Genomic DNA, 17,595 nt, shown 5'->3' on the forward strand with positions numbered 1-17,595 from the left:
ATAAGAACCATGACTTATCTAACTTCGTTCCAATCCTATATTTATGGTATGTATAATATGTAGCCACTTCGTGAAATCGATCTTTTCATGAAAAGATGACCATTTCATGAAATGGAAACACGTTTTTTACACTTTGTGAAATTTAAAAATATTTCACGAAATGGCCACTTTTTTATGAAATGGTCACTCAAATTTAACATTGTGTAATTTTTTTCATAAAGTGGTCGTTCACTTTGTGTACTAAAATACAACATTTAACAACTTATTCTACCCTTATAGATTTAACTTAAATAATTATGTATAGTAATAATAAGCATATTTATATCATATTAATTTTGGTTTGACAAGCACTTTTACACAATACGGTTAACAAATTAATATGATAGGTAGATATAAATAAACTTAATTACTATGCATAATTATTTAAGTTAAATCTATATGGGTAGGGTAAGTTTTTAAATTTTGTATTTCAGTACACAAAGTGAGCGACCACTTTGTGAAAAAAATGACATGATGTTAAAATTAAATGACCATCATTTCGTGAAATATTTTTGAATTTTACAAAGTGTAAACCGACTGTTTTTAAACTACTTCGGCGCCACTGAGTATACATAACACATGAAAACCTCCTCAAGAGGACGCCACACGCCGCATGTGTTGTCTCCGTCGTACAAGTGCGTAGCATAGCAAATTTTACGCTCAGCAGATCACGTTTATCTCCTTCAATTTAAAATTTAGATTGAATTGACCTGTTATGAAAATTAAAGGCAAAATTATTACCGAGGGCATCTCATAGGCTTTTTATTATAATTTAATTTTAAAGCGAGTAATGAGTATTTTAAAATTGTAAATTATTTTTATATCTAAAAATACTCATTACTCGCTTTAAAATTAAATTATAATAAAAAGCCTATGAGATGCCCTCGGTAATAATCTTGCCTTTAATTTTCATAATAGGTCAATTCACTCTAAATTTTAAATTGAAGGAGATAAAAGAGATTTGCTGAACGTAAAATTTGCTATGCTACGCACTTGTACGATGAAGACAATAACACATGCGGGTGTGGCGTCCTCTTAACAACTATTATAATATAGAGGACGATTATAAGACTCACAGATATAAGGTTCAGTCACTTATTAGACTAAAAATCGTCTGAAACGGTCATCATAATATTATGTTACACATTTTCATTTTTCACATCGAAAGAAGATAATGGTCCATTATCAATGGAATATCGCTAGTAATTACTTAGGTATTTGTAGACGACGATAACGTAACAACACGACGTGAATATATAATTATAATAACAATAAGGGACTAGGGACTTATGAGTTAATATGAACAGCGAGACGTGTCTCATAGCATATAGTTATAGTAAACCCCACCTGTACCCGAGCGCCCATAACGTTTCTTTAAATACAGTACCACAGTACCATATTTGGAATGACACTCATCGCAAGCTCGTACGCATGGTCGTGTCACGAGCATCTAATATATTTTAAGAATAATTCGACAACTGTTAAACGAAAAGTTGATTTACAAAAAATAATATTGAAACATACATCATATTTGTAATATAAATGACGTTTAAATTTTTAAATATTTTATAAAACAAAATTATATGTCCCGTGTTCTAATTTCTAATTGGGAAGACTTTGTCACAGATTTTGCAACTGATGGGTCGGTTATTATTTATATAATTGGACATAAAAAATTTAATTTTAAAATAATAACAATAATCTACAAATAAAAAATGAGTGATAATAATAATAAATATAGCGTAGGTACTGTAATAAACTAATAACCTTTCAAAAGTTGAACGCTTTTTGGGTCGTTTCTACCAACAATAACGCGAGATGTCGCGTGAGGGTAGCTTATATATTACCCTTGATATTTACTTTTCACAATTTAATATATATATATATAGTAGCTGCCGGGAATCTTGGTTATTATTAAAATTACTAGAAGTAAGTTACTTATTTGCTACTGTAGCATCCTACCATTTGGAAAAAATTATATTTGTTTATTACCTAAGTAGTAAGTAGCTTTTGTGGAAAATATGTTTTAACCTTTATGCGTCACTGGTTATTTCAATGATATTTTTATTTTGAATTTTGTCACAGGTCTATCGTCGCGAATTTGTTTCAGTGCAGTCTTTCTGATTACTGTCAAGGCGTCAAACGTGCGACGTGACAGTTAAGACTCACGTGATCAGTCCGACTACGTCATTATAGCACCGGTCACTCGGTCACATATCCGTTGGCCTGCGTGTTTGTTAGTGTGCCGTGGTAATCAGCTGTGTTTGTTATCGCCGTATTTCGACTTTCAGCCCGTTGTCTCTTGTCTGCCATCCATCTCATGAAAGCGCTTGACGTTGTGCCGCCCTTCAACGTCTAGTGCAGTGGCCGCTGCAACGTATCCGCGAGGTATCGTCGTTCTGGTTGGTCTGGTGACATTTAACATGGTTATGGTTTACGAGCTTGTGGGCCGGTAATTCGTCCTGTGCGTAAAATGCCGTCCGTGTGTCCTCAAGTCGTCACCCATCAATGATGGATGGCATGGCTACCCCATTGTAAACCTGAAGTGGAAAAGTAATTGAGGAGTTCCCTGACAACGATAAATCATAAAAAACTGTTGTTAAAAATGAAATCAAGGATGAAATTAAATACATTTATAAGCCATGAAAAGTCAAGTATTTTGGTTAAGCTTTAGACAAAATAAAATAATAAGCTGAAGAAAGTTTTAAATAAATTTCATTACCTATAGGTAGTATGAACCACCGTTAATTATATTAACGTCCAAGGTGGTTGCGACACTGTGATTGGACTAAGTGATCGCACCCGACGTAAATACAAAATACTATAAATATTGAATGCGGCAATATCGTACCGGAAGTAGCGTCCATGTTCGTTTTCAAATGTAGGTACCTACGTCGCAACCGTCGCGACGTCCAGTCCGCTTATGAATACTGACTTGATGCTTTTCTTGAGATCGTGTAGGTAACCCAGTGGTCCTCAACCTGTATTTGTTTCATGTCACCCTTAGGTTTTAGCTGCTAGTATCTAACATCCAACATTTCAACAATGTGTCAGTTGTATCCCCTAAACATCAAAATATCAAACAATTTAAGCTGTAAACTTTAAAAGAAAAAAATGAGTGACTTTCAATTTTATTAAAAAAAATAAAGAACATAGACGCGTAAAAAAATAATAATTGTCATTTTATTTGAGTTTAGACTCATAGTGTTCAACAAATATAGACACATTAAATCGTCAAATTTATTTAAAAAATATAGGTAAGAATATTTAAAATTTTTAATGAATTTTATAGTTTTATGTTAATAATATCATTATATTATCATTGTACTGTTCCGACCTCGGTGGTGATAATACGATTCTTTGTGCCTTGACCAATTGAACGGCTAAGTAGAAAAAGGATAATATTCCAAAAATATACTGAGATAGCTGTTTTGTAGTTGAATGTAGAATTTATTCGTTTTGTTCATATAGGTAGTGCCTTGACCAATTCGTATTGTTCATATAGTGCCACTTTTTCAACTATACAGTCTACAATCGCAAATACCATTTTTGACAGCAATATTCATGGAGGAAGTGCTTAATAACTAGCCCAAATAGGGCTAGTTGTACCGTCTCTGATTAAAGTTAACCGGAGTTTAATCGGCCACATTTGCACGGTTAAATATCTGTTATCAGCTGATTAAGCATAATCGAAGTTTAACCGTAGACGGTACAACTATGTATATTATGTATATTATATTATGAGAGCTATAGGTATGAGATTTATAGGTAATTAAAAAATATTTTATCATATCTAAATTTCTGGAGAAATTAAAATCAAAAAATTTAAATTTAGGTATATCGACCTCAAGTAGACTTGAAAAAAAATCAAAATCTGCTTTCAGTAATCTTATCAATTCACTATATAAATCAGTACGTTTATCAATAAGACCACGGCTAAAATAGTAAAATCCTATATCATGCGTGTGTTGGACAAAGACAGAAATCACAGTAACAAATCCTCTATATACACTGAATATAATTTGTAATTAGCTAGATACAGTTACACTAACACACCTGCTATGAAATACAGCAACATAAAACTTGGCAACAAAATATAAATACTTAACAAAATTTTAACATGTAAAAATGAAAAACCAACAAACTGAGAAACACAAAATTACTCGTCAAGAAATTAAACTATCCTCCCGGCACAAAAAGAAAAGAGGAAGTAACCGTCATTCGAACCAAAATAGGCCACTCTTACTTAACCCATGTACATCTCATCAAAAAAGAATCAGCACCCATATGTGATGCTTGCAACGTAACTCTATATCAATTGAACATATCGTAATCACCTGCCCCAAATACACTGAAGCTCGCGCAAGATACTCCAAAATCCTGCATCACTCTATCAAGCCTTCAAAGACAGCTGCAATCAGTACATTTTTCCATAATATAAACACTAAATACCCATTGTAAACAATAAATAACTATTATAATAATGTAGTAAAATGTTTTCTAAAATTTAATATACCTATTACCTACACATATATATATTTTCGTTTCTTTTTCTTGTATACATTTTGATTAAAGTAGGCTAAAAACCTGTGTTGTTTAAGCCTTAATAAACTATTTAAAAAAAAAAAAAAGCGGGAAAGTGGATGTCGCTCTGCTGTACAGTAGGTTACAAGTGGGGGACTGTAATGGATGGAATTAAATTTGAATCCAATGATATTATATCTCATTGTGTACGACAAACGATTCTGAGCGAAGACGGTTTATCTGTCTAGGATATATTATAGATTATTAATAATTTTCAAATCTTAGATTTAAAATACATTTTTTTTATGAATTTCTAGCTTAAAATAATTTGCGAATTTTCTTGATGTTTACGTATGTTGTCAAAATTAAAATTTGAATGATTGTGAAAAAAAATTGTGCCTGAAAATAATTATTCTAGGATATTTTAGAATTAATATTTCCACACTTATTTATTTAGGTGATATTTAGACATGATACATAAATAAGTATGTTGTGTATTTTGTCACATGTAATGAATTGATGATTGGAATTTATTAATAATTAATAACACATTTAATTCTTATTTAAGTTGTAAGTTTATTTAGTTATTAGGCAGTTATTTTAACGTATAAATTGCTCAAATTGTTGTCCGCCGTGAAAATAACATGATTCAGCTCGCCGCATAAATTCTTTACTTGTTGCAGCTGTAATTTGTTCTTCAGTCAGTTGATTGCATGCTGCTGTTATTTTATCTTTTAAATTTCGAAGATTTATAGGAGGGTCTGCATACACTATTGTTTTTAAGTGACCCAATAAAAAAAAATCTAGTGGTGTAAGATCAGGTGAACGTGATGGAGGCCACTGAATGGGTCCGTAAGTTCCTAGCCATCGATTTTGAAACTTTGCATTTAAATAGTCGCGAATTATTAGAGAATTGTGAGCTGGAGCACCGTCATGTTGAAAAATAATATTTTCTCTTAGAGCTAAAGGAATATCATCCAGCATCATCGGTAATTCATTTAATAAAAAATTATAATATCGTCTACCATTAAGTGTTCCATCATAAAAAAATGGACCGAGCAATTTATTTCCAATTAAACCTCACCAAACGTTTGTTCCCCAAACAGTTTGATTATTGGTTTCAAATGTCCAATGTGGATTTTGATCGTCCCAATAACGGTTATTTTGTTTATTTATAACACCATTATTTGTAAATTTAGATTCATCTGTCCATCGTATTGAATTTAAAATTAATGGATTTTCGTCTAAACTTGCCATAATGCCATGAACCACACAACAAAAGAAAGTCTACGATCTGCATCACCCTGACGCAAATGCTGAACTAAATCAGGTCGATATGGGTGCATTTTGTATTTTTTTTAAATCTTACAAACTGCAGTATGCGATATTCCAAGCTCTTTGCCGACGTGCCGTGTAGAAACTCTGGGATTTACTCTAACATAGGCTAATATTTGTTCTTCGATCTCCTCGCCTAAAGCATCACCTCGTCTTTGTTGTTGGTTGTTTACCCTCTTAGAAAATGACCCATGGGTTCTAAGATTAGTTTCTAAGTTATGAAAAAAACTATGGGCAGGGTGTTCTCTATCTGAAGTTATCAATACAAACAACAAAACTAACTTAGAAAATTGTCTAAATAAAATTAGTAAGCATACCTGGATAACGCTGAGCATAAATTTGTGCTGCACGACGGGAATTTTTTTGACACTCCCAAATTGGGGAGTCCCAATAAACAAATAACATATCGACTTTTCCTGAATGATTCATATTTGTCACGGAGTAACGTATGAAGTACGTATGTAATAAACGATGAAAAATATCGAAATGTTCAGTAATATCATTAATTTTGGTAGAATTGTCATACAGTTTAATTTTTACAGTATTAACTATTAGATAAGGACATAAGGTTTCTATTCCAACTTAAAATAGCATAGGTTATTATTTATTAATTTAGATAATTCTAATAGGTTCTTTTCTAACGAAATAAATAACATACTTATTTAGTTGTTTACGTTTGTTCTGCTATAAGTTTTTCATAGTTCACAACTTAAAGTGAAAATTAAAATACCTAACGTTTAAATATCGTCTAAATAAATAAGAGTGAAAATGTAAATCCTAAAAAATTTTAGAATTATTATTTTCAGAGTTACAGTAAAAAAAAACTGAAAATTGCACGCATTTTGCAGTATTTTTGTTGTTTGGCTGTAACTTGGTCAATTTTGGACTTAGGAAGTTGGTTCAACTACCAAAATTCATTTAAAAATTAGGCAAAAAAATATCAGTGGTTAAAATAGGTGGTTGTCATTTAAGAAAAAAAAGTTTTATTGAGCATGCGCAAGTCTAATTAAGTTTAAAAAGTTCATAGGCCATTAAAATGTGTATTTTTATGTCATAACAACCAATTAGAAAACAGGATTCAAATTGCAGGACCCTACTCAAAGATATTGAGTGTTCTCAATATTTATAGATATGTATTTTATTATAAAGAGGAAGTTTGGATTTTAGCATAGGCGTGATATACCATAATAATTTCCTTTTAGCTTTCAAACAAGGATCCCAGGTTTATCTTTTATCAAAAATATAACCAAAATATTAAACTTGAGTTATGGAAGGGATAGGAACTATTTGGAAAAAGACAGTTAAAAATTTATAAAATATCAATAAATGGTTTATTATAAATCACACAAAATTATGCATTTCTTACTATATATGATACATTTTGTGTATAATCTATACATAAACAATGGAGTCACATATACTCATTAATTATAAAATTTGGTTACTAATTCCTTATCAACGATTACTCCACCAACAATTTCACCCATACTTTTTGACATTTCTTCAATGGACCAAGTATTGGTGTTGGGGTTGTAAATTTCTATAGATTCTATCTGAACCTCACCATTTTTTCCACCCACAACATACAACAAACCATCTAATGCAAATACACCTAGATGAAAAATGCATTTTAATTTAATACAATTTTATAAAGATATAATTCAATATAGTTTTGATTTTAATTACTAGAACCGCATCGGCTAAAATGCATATCAGCAATAGAAGTCCAAATTCCAGAACTTGGTTTATATACTTCTACACTTTTAAGACATTCTTCATCTTCATTTTCACCACCAACAGCATATATTACACCATCCATTACTCCTACACTGGGATCAAAACGACTTGTTGACATTTCCGCAAGCTGTGTCCATGTGTCAAGTCTGGGATCATAACATTCGACAGATTTCAATATTAAAGAATTATCATCATCATAACTACTCCCTCCTACCTACATAAATGAATAATATACAATTTATTACACATTTATTATTAATATAAATAATAAATATTTATTTACCACATATAAAAGATTATTGAGAACTCCAAAACCAAAATAACTTCTCTTAGTGAACATTCTAGACGACATCATTCGCCATTCTTGAATACTCATATCAAAAACCTCCACACTGCTCAAAATAAATCCGTTAATACTGCTTCCGCCAACCTAACATTTTACATCATAATATATATTTAAATTTTAAAATATAGAATAAGTTTATCACAATATGAAAAACTTACTACATATAAAAAATCATCAAATATAGCTAATCCGAATGACTCTCTAAAAACTAATGTTTCAACCATAGATATCCAACTTGGTGGTTTTATAGATAAATCAAGAATTTTTAGAAATGACTTAGATTTTCCAGTACCCATAACAACAACATAATGCTCTTTGAATAAGGTCAGCTTTTCTACAATTTCTTTACCACTTTTCAATCTGATTTCTGGTAAAAACTGCCATAAGTTAGTTGTTGGATCATACGAGTGGATTTTCAAAGCATTACTGAATACTAGAATAACCTGATAATATTAAGCTAATTAATTATATTGCTAAGTTAAAATAATCAAATCAGAATAGGTAATACTTTTTGTCCAGACTTTCTAGGTGTATTTCGAATAGTTTGTGGAATAGTGCTTAATTGTTTTGTTTTAAGCACATGCAATTGAAAAGCTTCAATTATAAAATCTTTACCTAAAAATATTTTAATTATATATTATTAAAATTATAATAAATTCATATTTATAAAATAACCTACACAAATGACTACTTTTAAGAAGTTCCTCAACTACATTAATTGATATGTAATTTATGTTCAACAGTGGCAAACGTACATGTTCCATTAATTTAGGCAAACTATCATATCTATCATCTAATTTATGGTATACCCAATTAATAACACATTCATATACCTAAAACAAACAAATTAGATTAAATATAGTGTTCAATATCAATAGCTCAATGTTTATTTACAAAAATTACACGTGTTTATTATATTAACTAAAAAAATTTTAGATGAAAGTTGAATTTTATAAGTTATTAACTATACTCTGCTCTAAAAATGAATAAACTAGGCAGTGACCAGCTTTTATACCAATAATAGCATGTAACCAAACTCTTGTTGGATGAGTATTAAATTACATGACGAATAAAGGTTATTTGATTTTTTTCAATTGTGCAATTTTTATTATTTAATATTGATTAGGGTGTTCATCTATTTTCGACATGTTACAACAACCAACACATTTTTTTTTTTGTAAAATGTGAAATAAAATTTTTTTTCAATGAAGCCAATCCTGAATAGATTATATATATATATATATATATATATGTGAGTAAATAAATGTATTCCTCATTCAGTATAATAAACTATTAAAAACAACCATACTATTATGAACTTAGGTGTATTAAAAGAAAATAAAAAGCAGGAAAGTGGAATAGTGGATATCTCTCTGTTGTTCAGTAGGTTACAAGTGGGTTACCGTAATGGATGAAATTAAATTTATTATGATATTGATATCACATGATATCCAATGATATTACATCTTTGTATATGAAAAACGATTCTGAGCGGAGACGGTTTTCAGTATGGTTAAGATAACTTTAAATGCTTATGAAAAAAAATTGTGCCTATGTATTTTAAATGTTTTTTAACTGCTACTGTAACAATATGTTAGGAGCCTTGTATTACATTTTCAAGCTTTTCTACCCAACAAATAAATTTGTATCAATATTTATAAAAAAAAAACTAAAAAAAGTTGAAAAATTAAAATGTCAGTAAACAGCTCAAAACAAATCTAAATATTTTGAAAATCTTATCAAATATAGAAAATGCCTATATAAACATTCAGTGAAAATTTTCAAGTATCTGCGATCATTTGTTTTAGAGTTACACCAAAATAAGAAAATCGCTAAACGAGAAATCTAGAGAAAATCCAATGTTTAAAAATTTAAATTTCAACTGCTCATAAAAACTTAATTTGACTTTCTTGTGGATATTTATTGTATGATAAAGGTTGACAAACTTGTAAGAAATCTTGTATTAAAATCAAAGCTTTGAAAAGAAATATTTTTTTATGAATTTCTAGCTTAAAATAATTAGCAAATTTTTGTGATTTTTACGTTTTTTTGTCAAAATTCAAACTTTGAATGCTTATAAAAATAAAAACCGGTCAAGTACGAGTTGGACTCGCGCACCGAGGGTTCCGTACAAACCTGTAGGTATATAAGTAAAAGTTCACCAATCACGACAATCAAGTCATAGTTATGGTATTTTTATTGCAAAATGAAATTTATAACATCAAAATATGGAAAGCTGGAGGATCATAAATACGCGTTCATGAGGAAAAGGATTAGAAGTTTAAAATTATTTGAAAAAAAAAAAATATGTGATCTAACTAAAAATTTAAGGTTTTCGGAATTTTTCTGTTATATGTGCGATAAAACATTGCTTCATGCCGAATTTCGAGATTCTAAATCGACTTGAAGTACCCTATAGGTTTTGATTCCCTCGCAAGTAATCGTGAGTTTGAAAATATGCGGTTTAAATTGTTATTATTTCTTTCGATTGCGTTAACATAAAAGTTTGATTTTGTTACAGTTTAAAGGTATTATAGACTTAAGTATTTAATATGAATTTTAATTTAATACCTCAACGCGTTCATGAGATAAGGAGTAATAACTTTGAAATTTTCAAAATTGTCAAAAATATTTTTTTTTTATATGATGAAACTAAAAATTTACGGTTTTCGTAATTTTTCCTATATCTGTACTAAAAGACGTGACTTCGTACTAAATTTCTAGATTCTAAGTTCACGGGAAGTACCCTGTAGGTTTTGATTGTCGTGTGAGTTTCGAAAATTTGAGGAAATTTGCGGCCTAAATGGCTGTATCTTTTTATTACGTTGGCTTAGAAGGTTGATTTTTCTACAGCTTCCAGGGACAGTAGACCTGAGTATCATATAGAAATTTCAGTTTGATACCTCCACGCGTTCCTGAGAAAAACGGTCTTGACAGACGGACAACAAAGTGATCCTATAAGGGTTCAGTTTTTTAATAAGTAATAACATTGTATACCTAATGATAAAATTTCATATTTTTCTTCTAACCATGACCACCCACCCACCCATATTTAAGGTGTTGCCTGAACAACACTTGAACCTTTACACACCACTGGTTTACATACTTTTTCTTCAGATGGGACGTTAAGCACATCACTAGAAATCAGCTTAATCACTTCTTCAGTAGACAAAGATAGAAATTCATCACCTTTAACCACATCTCTGAAATTAATAATAATTCATCTTTTTATTTTATACAATTTAGTGACAAAACTATAATTTTTATTTTATTTATCATACAGAAACTTTTTTCTAATGTATGCTTCAGAACTTGTTGTTAATTCCAAACAGTTATGTAAGTCGGCGAATGCCCTAATACCAAGACAATTTGAAGGATCCAGTTGTGTTAGTAAAAACTTAACACATGCATCTTTTACATAGTCTAACTGTAAGAGATTTGCAGCCGGTAACAAATCCTTGAAAATCAACAATCATAGATTTATTAAATAATTTTGATGAATGTCCAAAACATATTTAATATTTATTTATACCTGTACATTTTCTTTGCTGATCATGATCTTCCCAGTATAAATAAAATCTATCATTAGTTTCAAAACCGTAGAATTTAATTCGTTTATATTAACAAGATTTTTTTGGCTTTCATTAAAATTTGTAAACATAGCACGAAAATATTGACTAGCGGACATTAATACAACTTTATGTCCAAATACTATTGTACCATCATCTGTTTTTAATCCAATATCACAAAAAACTTCATCTCTAAAACAAATATTTAATATTAACATTCATTCTACTACCATTTTATGTCCACAAGCCACAACATACTGGCGTAAAGATTGTAGGGCTTCAAATACATTAACAATGTGAGAGAAATATGAATAGTTTATTGGTGATTCACATTCACTTGATCCCATAATATCCATTTGTTCACTTCCATAATATGATGAACTGTGTATGGAATCCATCTATTTTATGGACATAAAACCATTTAAAAATATGATAAAATTAGAGCATTTATAATTTATGTATGTATATAAATATTTAATGAAAATACTAAATATAAGAGAGGAGTTAAGACGAGTAAAATAATTCCTGTAAATTAAGCTAAAATAAGTAAAAAATGTTACACCTTTATAAAAGTTATTTTGTATCATAATCATAACAAAAAATAATGTCACAATCACAATATTATTTGGATAATACCAAGTGAATTAGTTCCATAGTACCTAATATATTATATAAGTTAACTAAATTAAATTTTAAAGGTTTCCGTACAGAGCAATGGGAAGATTGTGTTTGCACTTACTTAAAAAAACTCAATTGCGCTTAATAAAATAAAAAAATGTTAAAATACTTGTTCTCACCAAGTAACATTAAAAACTAACACACACATTTGGTAACATTGCAGTAAACCATAAATTTGTATTTTTTCATACTTTGAACTATCTAAGAATAAAAAGTGGACAAAAGTGGGTGTTGTAAGTATGTGCGGATGAAGTGAAACATCTTTACCGAGAGAATGAGACACAAGCACGCTTCTTGATATTATAGAAAATATATTAATCATGAATATTGGGTTTTTATTAATAAATTAACATAACAATAAAAAAATTATTTCTCATTATTATAATACAAATATTTATATTATTATTTATTACCATAACTGGTGACTAGTAACAGACTCGACGGCCAATATTTTATTTTTATTTTTTTAGATACTGAGCGGAGCGATGGATTTATAAATTTAACAATGATGTGTGTTTTTATATTTATTTCTTATTTTTTTTTTAATGTCCAACTGTGTGTACACAATAAGTTGTCAAAATAATGCTTCGACTTTCAACTTCAATAGCTTATCTGGTTGAAAAATGTATCTAGTAGGAGAAGTTTTCAAAAGTGCCGGGAAAACAAAAAAATCAAGGAAAAGATGGAATTTTTACTCAAAATCAGTTTTTGAGAAAATCGATTTAAGATATTGGTGCAACTCTAAAAAAATTACCATAAATACATGAAATTTTCACTGATTGTTTATATTGGCATTTTCAATACTTAATACATAAATGTTCAAAATATTTCAAATAATTTTAGGTTATTAATAGACATTGGAAATTTTCAATTTTTTTCGTTTATTTTCTATAAATGTCAATAAAATTTTATTTGTTGAGTATAGTTTCAAAATTTAATATAAACTAGGTTTCAAAAAAAAGAGAAATTCGTGTTGTTGCTAAACTATTTTAAATTAGTCTATTATTTCAAAACTAATAATTTCCAACACTTTATTTTTGCACTATTGTTTTAAATTTGTTAAAACACAAAGGTTTCCAAAAAAAAAAATTTAAAAATGTGTGTGGCCACTAAACTAGATTTGCTCCAAAAATTCAATACAAGATTTTTCATGTTTGTCTACTTTTATCTAATAAAAAATGTCTACCAGAAAGTCAAATTACATTTTTATGAGCATTCAGCATTTGAATTTTAAATTTTTACTACATTGGATATTCACTCAATTTCTCTTGTACAATATTCTTATTTTGTAATTATTCAAAAACGAATAATTGTAGAAACTTGAAATTTACATAATATGTTCATTTTATAATTTCTTTTACTTGATAATGTTTTTAAAATATTTCAACTTTTTTTAAAAGTAATTTAAAGTTCAAAGTTTTACAACATTTATTAACTTGAAAATTTAAAAATTATTTAGTTATTAAAAATGTCTAAAACTGTTATAGCTAAGGATTGAAAATTCAAAACAAGGTTTCACATAAGTAGTTAATTCTGCAACAAAAAATCTAAAATCTAAACAAAGTTTATAGAAGTAAAACTTCTTTCTTGAAGTGTGAATGGAAAAAAAATCGAAATAAAAAATGAAACGGAACAATTGTTGTTATAGTGACGGTTGTTATACCACTGTTTTTATAGAAATCTACACACACACACACCTATATATATAATTTTATTATATAAATATATAATATTTATGTATATAATTTATAATTCACTTATAATTTCAAGGGCCCCAATACTTATGAAATAAATTTTACTTCCCCACAATATAACAGTGGACTCACACACTCTAATGTAAGTTTTTTTTAGTTATTTTGAGTTCAAATTTAAACAAATATACATATTAAATAACAAAGAATAACAATTTTGGTTATAATGTTGTAATTTAAAATTATTATTCATAGGTACTTGAAATTTAGAGTATACTTGTTAGCAGCAGTTCTCAAACTTTTTTCTCACATACCACTTGAGTATATTATCAGTTGGCGTATCACCATTTAGTCTTTTAGGTATCACTGTTTAACAACTGCTACTTAATAGTGTATTGTATTATATATTTGTAAATACTATGAAACAATGAATGAGTCGAGTACATAATGAATCCGATTTGATTAATTTGGAATTTATTTTATAGGCAACTGAATTTTTATTTTAAATACTTAAAATATAATTTAAATACAATAATACTGTAATATTATAATATATCCTAGACTGACAAACCATCTTTACTCAGAATCATTTTTCGTATATTATGATATTATATCATTAAATTTAAATTTATTACATTTCAGTAGCCCACTTGTAACCTACTAAACAGCAGAGAGACATCCACTTACACGCTTTTTGTTACTTTAACTTTATTATTCTATTTTTATAAAATTAATTGATAGCATATTTCAATATGAAAATTATAATCTGATAAAAGTAGGAATTAAGAGGATGTCAGCGCATTATTTGTTTTCTCTCTCTAGCTAACCTGCAACATAGACAAAACACATTCACGGAGATTTTTTATTAAGTAATATAAAATAAAATCAACCATTGCAAAAAAGATAAAAATAATATTTTTGAGGGATTATCATATTAATATCATATTTTATTGTTTTTTAATTTTATATTTCAAAATAAACAAAACAATGTTGTAAATTTAAATTGTTTTGGAATATTAAGACAAATCAATATTTTTCCTAAAAATTATTCTTTACCTTTTTTTAATGGGTGATTTTACCCTAAGATTTGTTAGAAACATAGGAAAAATGATTCTGCTTAAATATGTTTGAGTGTGGGCCAGAGAGAAAACAAATAGTGCGATGACACCCTGTTAAGAATTTAAGTTTTACTATGGATGCAAAATTTATTGATTTTAATTTTTAATATTACTAGACGTAAACTAGTATTTACTATTTTAACATTATTTTATTTTATCAAGCACAAACATCTCTGTTTGGACGAAACACTGGTGGTAAAATTCTAATGCCACAATGGTTCTGATATATTATGTCTGGCATCATTTTACCACCAATATTGTGTGTGGGGAACTATGGATCATAGGCACAAATAGTGTTAGCGATTTGGGTAGGCAAACACCTACTTTATTAATATTGAATAAGCTTAAAACAATGCTTAAGAGGATCTTAATGAATTTAGCTTTTTTCCTACCTTTAGTTTCTGTTGGAGTTAATTTCAAACCAGGAATTGTCTAAGACGTTAGACCTGATTAGTGATTATTCTGGTTTAATTGATTTACCTAAAAAATCAAGCATTGATAATTATTTGGTTTGTACAATTAATAACACAATTTAAGTAATAAAATATTTTTATGAAGTATGACTTTTAGGATTAATGTCGATTTACGTGTTCAGACCCGGGAAGATAAATTATATGACTGATGAACGATGATTGATACATGAATTTAATATCAGTACGCTTACAGATTCCACAGTAAAAATATAAGTTAGGTTCCTACTCAGAGGAAAATATTGTGAAATAAATATGAAGTAAATAGTAAGGTATGTTTAGTCGATATTAATGACTAATTATAAGCCTACATAAATAAAAATATTTTCTCATAAAATTAAACATGTTTTAAATTCATCTATCAGATTGACAAACTATATCGGTTTTTATAAGATGATAGGATGATTTACAGTGTATGGGGGAGGAGGCTTTAAATGTCTATTTGTAAATATCGGAAACGAAAATATTATACTGTAATTTAGTAGTCGTGAGACAAAAAAACAAAAAAACTTTCAAACAATAACGTAAGTAAAATATAAAACATCAAACGACAATACTCACCGAAAGGTTATTAAAAAAGTACCATGTGGTACCTAGGTGTACTGTAATGCTATTAATGATTCAGTATTGAGTTCTGATGTATGAATCCAAATTCTAAATACAAATCACAAGCTGAATCAATAAAATAGAATGTCGCATTGAAGAATCGTAGTCTATAGTATTATATACTTATAAATTAAAATATTAAATACTGCGCTATTCAATATCCAAGTATAAGTACAAACACTATAAACCGTAAACTGCAAATGCTACTGAATGTCGATGTCGAATGAGGTTAGGTCTTGGGTTTGGGTTATACTGTTATAGAACACATATTATTATTGTTCTGTGGTCACTTCGTTAAGGGTTATGTATAATAAGGTAAGACTATAAAAATAATGAGCATGATAAAATTATATACGATATGTACGTCAGCAATATACAAGTCTTCAAATAAACACGCATCCACCCTCCGCCAGCCGAGTACTGTGATGGAAAACATTTAGCAGTTTTTCATTGGTCCACCACCGCCACAGTCGCATAACCGACGCCGGTGACTCGACCACTACTCCGCTGCTCGGTTACCCGGTTGGCGAAATGCTTACGTCACACCACGATTTTAAATAGTATGGTCACAGAATTCTGTTGTATGGTTGCCTACTTGCTTAACGAGCTATGAGAAAACGTCGTGGAATATCAATCCCAATGTTGGTACTAGCGCTTCTATTGGACTATTATTTTTACAGTCTGTACTATATAACTATAAAAAAAACACGGACTATCATGGAAATACAGGACTAGAAACGAATGAGTCGGCAGAGTGCTGGATTTACACTATTAAACGATTAGACCAAATTTTGGTTAGGTACATTTTAAATGTACAGCGCTTCCTCGCAGAATAGATACAATGGCTTCCTATTGTGACGCCGGTACGACGACGACAGCGACTACTGTGCCATCTATTGGCAAATGCTATAAGCCTATAAATAATTAAATGTGATATTTATTTTACAATAATATTCAACATTGCAACTGTATAGACGACTACAGACAATAATTCAATTTAGACTTGTTATATATATTTATATATTTTATATACATGGGTGTCATTACGGGGTAGCAATTGCTACACCACCATTTGTATAGGAGTAGCAATTTAATAGTTATGCTACCCTACGAACCAGTACCAAATATGAGTAATTTAGGAAAAAAAAATACAATTTTCTTGTTTTTTTTTTCATTACAAAATCACTACAAGTATAATATTTTTATATTACTACTATTTAGAAAAATCTATTTCTACTACAGAAAAAAATCTTAATGAATAATTCATTTGATTAATTAGGTAGTTTAATGTTGAAAAGTTTTTTTTTAAGATTTCACATGGTCAATGTTGGGAGGGCTATAGCTAAGTAGCTCTTCCCTCTCAGGGTTTCCACTGTTGCTACCCCATGACTTAACTTCAAATGACGCCCCTGTATATATATATATATAATATATATATCTTGTATCTAAACATCTAATTTCATTTCCTGAAATTATATGTAC

At 29.1% G+C, this 17,595-nt stretch overlaps 2 protein-coding genes and 1 long non-coding RNA gene across 3 annotated transcripts; all 3 read right to left on the bottom strand.

Moving 5' to 3' along the window:
- Window positions 1-1,666: 1,666 nt before the first annotated feature.
- On the bottom strand, window positions 1,667-3,595 carry LOC149055907 (uncharacterized). Its single transcript, XR_016191589.1, has 3 exons — window positions 3,377-3,595; window positions 2,762-3,102; window positions 1,667-2,608 (listed from the first exon to the last, which is right to left on the bottom strand). It is a non-coding gene; the product is annotated as an uncharacterized LOC149055907 (long non-coding RNA).
- A 1,568-nt stretch (window positions 3,596-5,163) lies between these two features.
- Window positions 5,164-6,327, bottom strand: LOC149055908 (uncharacterized). The gene is made up of 3 exons (XM_089227550.1): window positions 6,216-6,327; window positions 6,047-6,148; window positions 5,164-5,525 (listed from the first exon to the last, which is right to left on the bottom strand). The coding sequence occupies exons 1-3, from the start codon at window positions 6,325-6,327 to the stop codon at window positions 5,164-5,166; spliced, it is 576 nt and encodes a 191-aa protein (XP_089083676.1).
- Window positions 6,328-7,206: 879 nt separating this feature from the next.
- On the bottom strand, window positions 7,207-16,370 carry LOC107167745 (kelch-like protein 12). The gene is made up of 12 exons (XM_015516921.2): window positions 16,069-16,370; window positions 15,430-15,517; window positions 11,809-11,948; window positions 11,514-11,742; window positions 11,263-11,438; window positions 11,088-11,184; window positions 8,661-8,814; window positions 8,490-8,596; window positions 8,140-8,424; window positions 7,919-8,065; window positions 7,585-7,849; window positions 7,207-7,510 (listed from the first exon to the last, which is right to left on the bottom strand). The coding sequence occupies exons 3-12, from the start codon at window positions 11,946-11,948 to the stop codon at window positions 7,323-7,325; spliced, it is 1,788 nt and encodes a 595-aa protein (XP_015372407.1). The 5' UTR covers window positions 15,430-15,517; window positions 16,069-16,370; the 3' UTR covers window positions 7,207-7,322.
- Between the last annotated feature and the right edge of the window lie 1,225 nt (window positions 16,371-17,595).

The sequence above is a fragment of the Diuraphis noxia genome, unplaced genomic scaffold, assembly GCF_037042655.1.
Source record: "Diuraphis noxia isolate RWA-SAM2 unplaced genomic scaffold, SU_Dnox_SAM2 contig0004, whole genome shotgun sequence".
Taxonomy (NCBI): Eukaryota; Metazoa; Arthropoda; class Insecta; order Hemiptera; family Aphididae; genus Diuraphis; species Diuraphis noxia.

Excerpts from the sequence above, each read along its gene's own strand:
- LOC149055908 (XM_089227550.1), bottom strand. The coding sequence starts at position 6,327 with ATGAATCATTCAGGAAAAGTCGATATGTTATTTGTTTATTGGGACTCC. Across the intron at positions 6,149-6,215 it reads TTATGCTCAGCGTTATCCAG|ATAGAGAACACCCTGCCCAT; the intron begins GTATGCTTACTA and ends TGATAACTTCAG. Across the intron at positions 5,526-6,046 it reads CAACCAACAACAAAGACGAG|CTCTAAGAGAAAATATTATT; the intron begins GTGATGCTTTAG and ends ATATTCCTTTAG.
- LOC107167745 (XM_015516921.2), bottom strand. The coding sequence starts at position 11,948 with ATGGATTCCATACACAGTTCATCATATTATGGAAGTGAACAAATGGAT. Across the intron at positions 11,439-11,513 it reads TCAGCAAAGAAAATGTACAG|GATTTGTTACCGGCTGCAAA; the intron begins GTATAAATAAAT and ends TTGATTTTCAAG. Across the intron at positions 8,597-8,660 it reads TCTTAAAAGTAGTCATTTGT|GTAAAGATTTTATAATTGAA; the intron begins GTAGGTTATTTT and ends AAATATTTTTAG.